At 37.2% G+C, this 10,841-nt stretch overlaps 1 protein-coding gene across 1 annotated transcript; it reads right to left on the bottom strand.

The window, feature by feature from the left end:
- Positions 1-2,215: 2,215 nt before the first annotated feature.
- Positions 2,216-8,762, bottom strand: LOC120489627 (GTPase KRas). The gene is made up of 5 exons (XM_039686581.2): positions 8,458-8,762; positions 7,720-7,831; positions 5,575-5,753; positions 4,975-5,134; positions 2,216-2,482 (listed from the first exon to the last, which is right to left on the bottom strand). Exons 2-5 carry the CDS (start codon positions 7,828-7,830, stop codon positions 2,369-2,371), a joined length of 564 nt encoding a protein of 187 aa, XP_039542515.1. The 5' UTR covers position 7,831; positions 8,458-8,762; the 3' UTR covers positions 2,216-2,368.
- Between the last annotated feature and the right edge of the window lie 2,079 nt (positions 8,763-10,841).

Genomic DNA, 10,841 nt, shown 5'->3' with positions numbered 1-10,841 from the left:
AAAAAAAAATCATATCACTGCAAGTCATGGACATTTCTATTGTCAATATTCGATCTGAAATATTTCATCCGATAGATTAGTGATCCTTTACCATGAAGCTACAACAGAAAACTACAAACAGAGCAGAGAACAAAATATTAAAATATCATCCCAAGCCAATATTTAATATAGCATTCATGCATGTTTGTGTTTCAGTCATTACAAGTCCAAGATATATTAAGTGTAACACAAGTATTTGAAATATTACACAGATCATACCAGAACAAGAATCTTTCTCAGGCAACCTAGATCATATTCTTTAAATTAGGATTTAAAAAACAATAAATACAGGGCTATTTCTTGCTCACAGTTTAGTCATAGACATATACACTAGACCTCACCATGGGGTTCTAAGCATGCGTCAAAACCGCTGCCATCTTGGAACAGGGGTCTTGTCATAGGAAGTAGCTAGGTAACGCTGCTATCTCTGCCTTTACTTCGAATTCATTGATGGTGGCGGACTTTTGTGCAGCGTATGATGTTCACGGATGAAATCTGAACTTGGAAGAATGTTTAAAAAAATAATAATAATAATTCTTTCTGGAATCAATGATAAATACATGTCTGACCATTGGAACAAACCAAAAAAACAAGAAAAATCGCATTCATGATGATTTATGGTGATTTTATATCCGTTAGACCTGTGTCCACTACATTGACGCTGATGCATTAAAGTGGACGGGCTCCCCTGTTTCAAGATGGCGGCTCTATTGACGCATTCGTTCCAATGAACTGCCATAGCCAAGGTGAGGTCTAGTGTATATGTCTATGACAGTTTAGTTATCTCTTGTTTTACCTAGAGCACTTACTACTGTATGTAGCTGCATTTACAGCAGATACCTGATCACAATGGCATTGTGAGAATGACATTTCAAAACGACACCCAAAAATCTGATTGCAACAGATTTTCTGAGAATATTCCAAAAAGTTGTTGCAACTGCCCTGGTATGACCGCAATGAATGTAACACGACATACCTGTTGTAACACCTTAAACTAAGTTCTGGTTTCGACTACAATTGGACGTTTGAATATTAAGGAAATCACACTGTCATTTAGCCAAAAGTCTCTTTATTCACAAAACATAACTACAGATGTCAATGTGGCAAAGGGAATGCAATCAATCACAAGTTTTGGTCACATGTTTAATCAACCAAAATTATCACTGTCTACTGTAAAACTAAAGAAATGTGAGAAACAGGGGAGATCAGTTCTCACCTTCCTCAACCAAGCCTCTTCACTGGTGGGAACACCCGTGGCATTTTTACACACCTCATCATAATACATGAAATGGTAATATATCCAATATAATGCCGGTATGTGTAACGAAAAACAAAATCAAAATTTTTACAAAAATACAGAACTTTACCATCAAATACTGCAGGTAAGAAACAAATTTAAGAAGAGAGCTTGATTTATTTTCATGATTATAGAAGGGCTACATTAAGTGAAGGTCAGCTAAGTTTTAGTCCAAGCCATGACACCAACAGAAACCTGGGGAGAAATGGATTCTGGGAAGGTGATGAATGCATGAAATGTAAATTTTTGTACAAACTCCCCAAAAAGACAAAGCAAAAACTATGGAAATCCCCTTTTGATGATGAAATGACAGCATGTTTAGCAAGTACTGAAATATTTGCTGGATAAATCCCACAATGCGTGAGGTGGAAACACTTTTTAAGGTGTGAAACACCATGCTAGTGGTTTTGAATGAGGCGAACACTTGCTCTAATGTGCTTTCCCACAGGCCACAGAAACTTTAGGGGACTTCTTAGCTTCCTCATTCCCGACCACCGCTAACAGAAGCATGTGGCTTACACAGTTGGAGATAAGACACAAGGCTTACTTAAAAACAGTTACCCATTACCGACTTAAAGTATATCCCTTCACCACCTTATTCTTTTGTTACAAGGGTCAAAGTTCCTTTCTGTCGTGGTTCTAAAGTACGACTGTAAAACTATGACATACGTCAGATCTTTTTAGCACAGAAGAGGAAGCAGCAGCGCAAGGTTGTCGAGTCCACTTAAGACTAAATTATCCAGCCGAATATGATAATGCGACTATGCGAGGTCAATATATGTCTTTTCCAAAACAATTCCACAGTTGCATGGTTCTCGTTGAGGTCTCATGCGCACATACATACATACATAAAAACACATACAGCAGCCAATCAGGTTCCTATTCCTCAAAGGCTGGTTGGTGTAAGACACAAGGGGCAGTAAGAAAAGGAAATAGGATGTGTGTGTGTGTATGTGTGATGCTACAGTAGTGTATGCGTGTATGTGTGACCTTGAGTGCATTCCCATCACGGGGGGCTGTACGCGTGTATCGCTATAAAAGAGTGCAACGTCTCTGTGTGTGCTTTTTGCTCTTCTTATTGCTGCGGTTTGTCTCCTTGTATCTTCTGATCTCCCGCACAAGAGAGTAAAATGCCTCCTCAACTCCCTGTAGACAGAAAACAAGATAGATTTCAAATGAATGCTAATTAATTTCAATCAATCTGAGGAGAAAACATAAAAGAGTTGGTTTTATGTCAAAAAGCTTGTTGCAGGTTATTAGTACTCGGGTACTCAAGTACTTGGACGTGACAGCGATGATAGATACTGAAAACGATGATCACCATGACTTTAAAAAAAAACGTATTTCTTTTTTTCTGGTTGGTTATTGCGGCATTATGAGCGGTACCCGAGATCTGATTGGTTAAAGGACAACTCCGGCGCTAAATGAACCTTAAGTCTAATTACACATTGTTACCTAGTCAACCGTTATCTGAGATTTGTTTTCATGATTGCCGAATGTAAATAGTTTTATCTCTAAAAACAGTTTAGCCTATAACGCTAGTATAATGCTAGTATATGGGGCATAGAGTAATGACAAATAAAAATCGCTTGTTATTACCACTAAAAAGGCTCAAAATAGCCCCACAGTAACACGACAGCATAACAAGGGTCCCTACATTCAAACCGAAGCATTGAGAACTTTGTCAGTGTCCATACAGTTTAATAAGCAGATATTTTATACACACAGTCAACTTCGCTAATACAGAAAGAAGCCATCTTGGAAAAATAGTCTCGACCAGTCGATCTACGAACGCCGATCCAAGTGCGCTGAAGAGATGTGAATAAAGGTGATAAGGTGAGCGCGAACAGTAGGCTACGTGTACATATTGAAGAGAAGTAAACGGCTTGTGTTTCTTCTGGAAACAACGGACCATATGAGATTCTGCTCAGTTCAGCGCACTTGGATCGGCGCTCGTAGATCGACTGATAGGGACTATTTTTCAAAGATGGCTTCTTCCTGTATTCGCGAAGTTGACTGTGTCTATAAAATATTTTCTTATTAAACTGTATGGACACTGACAAAGTTCTCAATGCTTCGGTTTGAATGTAGGGACCCTTGTTATGCTGTCGTGTTGGTGTGGGGCTATTTTGAGCCCTGTTAGTGGTAATAACAAGCGATTTTTATTTGTCATTACTCTATGCCCTATATACTAGCATTATACTAGCGTTATAGGCTAAACTGTTTTTAGAGATAAAACTATTTACATTCGGCAATCATGAAAACAAATCTCAGATAACGGTTGACTAGGTAGCAATGTGTAATTAGACCAAAGGTTCGTTTTGCGCCGGAGTTGTCCTTTAACGTTAAACAGAATGCCATCCAGACCTAGCAAAATAAAGTGAAACTACGGATTTGAAAGCACGCCACGCAATAATGCTTGGAATCACTTTGATCATCATTAAGTGCAAGATGTGCTGTGCCTGTGCCAGTCTGATACATAACATTATAATGTGAACGTTGTGTATTCCTTGTGCTTTAGTTGCCCATGTTTCAGCACGTTGTTATGGGAAGTGCATCCCCAACGGGAGTAGTTCTGGCTAGCATGTCACTTATTTCAAGTTCACTTGCTTCCATTTGTGCAGATACAAGCTGTAACGCAACGTTTATATTGTGTATCTAGGATAGCGGAGTAATCTAACATTGGATGTGTCGTATTATAGAACATGCTTCAGTTTACTGGTGTCCATTTAGCTTTACCTCATGCATCACAGCCATTCCTTTTATGTGGATGTTTCTTGTCCAAAAACACTGATGCATTATTGATAATCAAGCGGTGTTATTTTTCAAGTCATATTTTCATGTTTTTTTATTTGCACAACAGTGTTTAAACTAAGTGTTCATATTTCATCACCACCATGACAGACATTGTGTGACTAAAGGTTTGCTGACATATTTCTGGTGGGTTGGGTTAGCCTTTTAGAACCTATACATTCACCAAACTGCTGTGAATTATTCAGCTTGATTAGTGTGCCATATTTCTCCATCACAAATGTCTAATGCAGCAGCATTCATTCATTCTTAGGGGCCATTCACACAACACATTTTTGCTGTGCACACAACTGTGCTGCTTTTCTATTATTTAAAAAAAAAAATGCACTACACGGATGTGTTTGTATGTTTTGCTCATCTCAGGTCTTTTGCAGCCGTCTCTCATGCATAGTTTTTTTAAAAATGTGGTACTTTTTTTTCTAGGTTTTGGTCACGGTGTGAATCCATCATAATATTGCTGTTGTTCTGAATGATATGATGGTGTTCAGATCAACAGCACATTCCGTACACCAGTTCAATAAACAAGAAGTTTATATTGAGTAACTTATAAAGGCACCATATTGGTTCTCATTTAAGCTCTGACATCAAAAATGATCCCAAACACAGTCAAAGCAAAATCAACTGTAAGTGGCCATTCCCACAGAACATGTTCTTCATTTAATAAAACACAAGGCATGTGAAACACAGGGCCCTGAAATGGGAAAAAAAAAACATGCACCACCATAAAAAATGTCTGTCTTGCACATGATTGCATATAAAACAGTGGAAAAGCAGTGCAGTGGAATGCATTTTAAAGTCCCTTGAACTTTAAAATCAGCTTCACCCACCTGTCGCGTCTTTGCCGAGGTTTCAACAAACGGGACCCCGTAACTTCTGGCAAGCTCTTGAGCTTGACGTGACTCTACAGTACGTGAAGCCAGGTCACTTTTGTTCCCCACCAGCACCATCGGGACATTGTCACTGTCTTTGACACGGTTTATTTGCTCCCTGCACAGACAATACAAAACAAGGTTGTTATTTTTTTATTTATTTTTTTTCACACAGCCTGATTTTGGAAATTCAACTAGGCCCTTCTCTAATGCCGCACTTGTTTCTTTACTTGACTTCAAGGGACAAAAAAGTAAGTCAGTACATTAATGCAGTGTAGTGACTTCCAGCTGAATCGACATATATGACCTGTAATTTTCTGCTCAAAAATCAGTCTAGCACCTCTTCCATTTGATTATATTTTAAGTTTTCAGGAAGCAAGAAGCTTAATTGGCAGTTAGATGACACACAGACTGCATGCTTAAGAGGAATTGGTTGGGTCTCAAAGTCCACAAATCTCAAATTTAATATGCAAGTATTAAGTCTGAAAGACTATTTGAGGGTAACCGTCCGATATACTTGATGTTAATTAGTTTGTCCATACGTGTTTGACTATGTACCTGTATAGGTGTACGTCCTCAAAGGACTTGGCGTTGTTGATGGCAAAAACACAGAGAAAGCCCTCTCCTGTCCTCATATACTGATCTCTCATGGCACTGTACTCCTCCTGACCTGCAGTGTCCAGGATGTCCAGCAAACACGTCTCCCCGTCGATCACAACCTGCTTTCTGTATGAATCCTGCATGGAATAGATGTAAAAAAGAAAAATTAGGGCCCAATGAAATCCATTTTATTTTATCCCAAATTACATTTGAATTTTTCTGCACTTTGATTCAGTGGTCAAATTAAATATTAGTAATAGAAAAATTCATGAAACATATTCACTTTAAAATTTTTATAAAAAGGTATATAAACAAAAAAAAAAAGGTTTGTAAAAAAAATAAAATAATGTTAGGGCCCTATGAAATTTTTGTAGGGCTCTATGAATTTTTTTTAGGACCCGTTTATTTTTTTTTTTAATCAAATTCCATTTTATTTTTTACCAAATTCAATGTTATCTGTTTTCATTTTTCTGGATCTCATTGTAATGGTTTAAATAAATATTAATAATCAAAAAAGGATGTTTAATCAATTGAATTCATAAAACTGTTGACATAAAACAACCAATTTATTTTATTTTATTTTTTTACAAAAATAGGACCATCTGAAATGCTTTATTTAATTTCAGAAATTCTGTGCGGTGCATATATATATATATATATATATATATATATATATATATAAAATGTATATATTAAAAACATCTGGCAATCAAATTAAGGCATAACATATTAACAATTTATTAAATGACTTTATGGGCCATCAAGTGCTAGTCCCTTAGGAAGTCTATGGAGGAGTGATCCAGCTCTTAAATTGAATCAAAAATATCTTCATTTGTGTTCCGAAGATGAACGAAGGTCTTAAAGATGAACTGAACTGAAAAAAATCGACGATGAAAACGTGTTGTTTATGACAATTAAAAGTAAATTACACTAAACATTTTAATAAAAAATATTAATATAGCTTTTTATAAGCAACGCAAAATTGCGCTTGTTAGCGCTGGCAGTTTCGATGACGTCACTGGCATGGTAGGACCCGCGGAGCACCATAAACAACAGCTGCAGGTCCCATATACACAGACGAAAATGAGCACTTTTAACGGCATGGATTACGCATTTGAGCCCGCGAGGGACAGGCCGGTAGTGTCTGACTACCACCACATGGAGGACGATCAGTTTTAGGCTTCACTTACAGTACAGGATCGTTTTTGGGGAGAAGTGATTGTGGGCGCGAGCGCTGTGGAGTATGCATACTGCACAGGAGTCGATCTTTTGCAGAGAGGTCAACCTGAAACATTTATTGATCGGCGAAAAATGCATCACCATCATGCACCGTTCATTTCGGATGCTGTTCGGTGAGAGAAACGTGTTGAAGGAGGCTATGCTGTCTCTAATGGATGTCCGAGCTGAGACGCGGGCGCCCCATCAGTAACAGGGTATTTTACGAATAGGCGACGGCTGGGCTAACTTGTTATACTTTTCTCAGACTGTTTAGATTAACAGCGTACTGGCAGTTCACTCTATGTGCGAGGGTGCATTTAGAAAGGAGAATCCCATCCTTTACCGTGAACTACACATCAGGAATCTTTTCCCCTCAGCCGAATATCAAGGATTCGTGTAACGTTAACGTGATGTGTTGAACTTGTAACTTGTGTAAATAAAACATTTAATGCAGACATTGTCAGACGTTTCATGTACTCATTGACGAAAGTACATATCTCTAGATAGTGTGTCGCTAAAAATTCTGTTTCTTCAGCCATGTCAGCGCACCTCAGACTGTTTACAAGCTACGGCTGTTCTGCTGGTGCGGGTAGGCAGCGGAGTGGCTTACCATGCCAGTGACGTAGTCGAATGTTGAAATCCAACATGGCGGCGCCCGTGTAACAAAAACAAGACTTTCAATGTACCATTTTATCCCTTTTAACAAATTATGCCATTTTAAAAATTGTACCAATGATAATTAATAAAATACATCTGTTATGTCACCTTTTTTCAAATTTCAGTTCAGTTCATCTTTAAGGGGTTGGTACAGCATGGGGGTGAGTAATTAATGACTTAATTTTCATTTTTGGGTGAACTAACCCTTTAAAGAAGGTGAACTCTTACCTCAATAGTGGGGTCATACTCATCTACAAAGTGATTCTGAATGAGCTGGATGGTCAGTGCACTTTTCCCAACGCCACCAGCACCGACAACTACCAGCTTATATTCTGTCATTCTGGATGGAAGAGAGAGAAAGTGAATGGGAAGAGAGTTAGAAACAGGGGGTACAAAAATATTCTGAAAATGTATTCAGCAACAACTTGGGAAAAGCATAACCTTTAGTGATACAAGCTAACTACTCTGAGTCTGATTGGTACACTTACATCAAGGCAGAGTTAAAGGGCTGAACACAAAAGATCTGCCACTATTCACTTTCATTGTATGGAAAACAACTGTAGTGCAAGTGAATGGGGACTTTCTTTTCTTTTTGGGGAATTAGGCTGTAATTCTGCCTTTTGTGTTCCACGGAAGAAAAAAAATCATACTGGTTTGGATCAACATTAGGGTGGGTAGTTAAATGATGACATGATTTCATTTTAGGGTGAACTGTCCCTTTAATAACCGGAAAAGAACATACACATTACATAAGATGGTTAACTGAGATTTTAAAATCGTTGCATTATGTCAACAAATCATATTCAAATATATTTAAGACCGAGGTTGAAGATAACGTTTACTCAGTTCTTATCTAATGTAATTACTTAACCGGCAAGTAACTTAGCAGTAACAACAGCTTTTACCTTTTTCTCAAGTGCTATCAACAGGTAAGAAGTTATTTCTCGGCTTATTTGTGTATTTTACCTCGCGTGTGGTTGTTAGATCAGTTCGGCTCGCCCAAACGAAGCGCTTCGAGGTGAATTAGTATTGAATGAAGTCCAAGGATTAGCCCCTGAGCCTCATTACGATCGACCAGACAAACTAAACTCTCCCGAGAGTCGAAGACAGGGCGGAATTATTCGGGCTGATGGATCTTCAACCGTGAAAACAAAAACTAAGAAGCTTCGTATTTGAACTATGTTTCTTCACTCTAATCAAATTTTACGATTACCCAAATAAATCCGCCCGTAGAGTCATTAGCTCCTCTCGGCTAAGACTCTCCCAGATTCATTGAGGGCGAGGAGCGAGGTGGGATCAGCGGAGGAGATGACCAATGAGATTTACCCTGCCCGACGGGTTTTCAAATCCTATTGGGCGAGAAATAAACGGAAGTAAGGATTGGCCAATGTTAGTGCAATGCCTCTTTCCAATTTCTCTATCATGTCCCGCCCCGTAAGTATGGGCCAATCAGGTTCGTTTAACAAATTAAAAGGCCAGAGATGCACGTCAAACCATCAAAGGTCTCAGACAGTTTTCGCTTAGCTCTTATAAGAACACACAATATTTAGTTAGTGGTATTTTTGACTGTCAATGCATTTATAAATAATACATTTCACATATAATAATAATTGTATTATTATTTAGTTGTTACTTAATGCCGTTCCTCAATAGGTTTAAGCACTAAAGGGTAATGACGTAGACAATTTGTAAAATTTAATAAAAAAAATCATTGTGTACACAACAGTCATAAAACAAATTGTTTACTGTTTTTGCCTTTTCATTTCATTGCTATATCATCGATTTTTTTAATGTGTGTAAATGTGTGTATGTCTGATTTTAAAAGCCTTTTTCCAACTTGAATCTGAATCTGATCAAATCTAAAGCTCTCTTATTTATCTTATTTAGAGTTGACTCATTTTAACCACTAGATGTCACTGTCAACACGACACAAATCCCTCTTGTGTTTCCTATTTGAATGACAGATGGATAGATGGATTATCTTGGTGATTTTAGGCAAAGATTAGAGGACAGCAGATGCCCTCTGTGGATGGAGAGGAGCATGAGGGGAGAAAGGAGAGATGAATAAAGGTATAAGCAGAAAACCTGATGAGCGTAATCAAAGTATTCAAAAGTGGTGCCGATAAAAAAAAAAACAAGGAATTTTCATCTTTCACAAAGCAGATTTATACAAACACACTTGCCTAGTCTGCTTTCTAGTGCAGTGTCTTGTATGTTTCTGGATCAGTTATTACTGCAATGAAAAAAATAATACAGTTTATACATTTAATTAGTTTTATTGTACACAGGGAATTTTCACATATACAATTTGTACACATTTTTTTACAATTATATATATTTTTCTAAATTTTTTTCTCTTCATTTTTTAAAATCTTTTTGTTGTTTGATGACAGGTCAAGTAACATTTAGGCAAACAAAATAAGAAAGAAACAAATTAAATGTTTAGGAAAGAAGCGCAAAAACAAAATACAAACACATGAAGTAGAATAACATCCGATATGTGTCAGATTCAGAGAGTCACTAATTTACCATCATCCTCTCGCCGTTCCCTAATGCTGTTCTCTGATTGGTTCTCTAAGCTCATCCTGCACTCTGATTGAATAGCCTCTAAATGGATATACATGATGAGGAAAAATCTGCACATGCTGAGATTACATCTCCATTCATTTCTCACACAGATCTAGAATATCACAATTTCGGCACTTTTACCTCAAAATTCACTTGACGTTTTTGCTCCAAAGTGTAGGCCTAACCTAAATTTTGCGTCTGCTATATGCATAAATATGAATGTAATGTATAAATGACTCTAAATGATCCTGGCAGTACAAGTAAACCTTCAACGTGCAAAAAACAGACTCGCCCACACATTTATTAAAAGTGTGTGTGCATGTAAGCTTGTGAAAATGTGTGAATGTGAGTAATATAGTAAGCAAGAGGATAAAATCGCTTGTGCACTGACAATGATGAGGATCTAGGTCGTTTAAACTCGCACACATATTCAGTCATAGTTTAAAGGAACATTATATATATATATATATATATATATATATATATATATATATATATATATATATATATATATATATATATATATATATATATAAAACAACATAAAACATATGACATGTGAAAGAGTAATTAATGACAGAATTCAAATATTTGGGTGACTGTCCCTTTAAGAATATTGTGTATTTGTGCACAAACCAAAGATCAAATAACATCCATAGATTTTCTTGAACCCTTTTACCATATTTAAAGCACTGGACAAAACAAAAGGATGAGAGCACAGTAAGGAAACACACATACACACTCACCATGAGCACACACACAGAAGCTGATTTACTCTTACA

Source organism: Pimephales promelas, chromosome 3 (genome assembly GCF_988280905.1).
Source record: "Pimephales promelas chromosome 3, fPimPro1.hap1.1, whole genome shotgun sequence".
Classification (NCBI taxonomy): domain Eukaryota; kingdom Metazoa; phylum Chordata; class Actinopteri; order Cypriniformes; family Leuciscidae; genus Pimephales; species Pimephales promelas.
This window is presented reverse-complemented; position numbering and strand designations above follow the sequence as displayed.

Bases quoted from the DNA above. Each gene is read 5' to 3' on its own strand.
- LOC120489627 (XM_039686581.2), bottom strand. From the start codon at position 7,830: ATGACAGAATATAAGCTGGTAGTTGTCGGTGCTGGTGGCGTTGGGAAA. The intron at 5,135-5,574 runs GTACATAGTCAA...TTGTCTGTGCAG, and splicing joins GAGGACGTACACCTATACAG to GGAGCAAATAAACCGTGTCA. The intron at 2,483-4,974 runs GTGGGTGAAGCT...TTCTGTCTACAG, and splicing joins CCTCGGCAAAGACGCGACAG to GGAGTTGAGGAGGCATTTTA.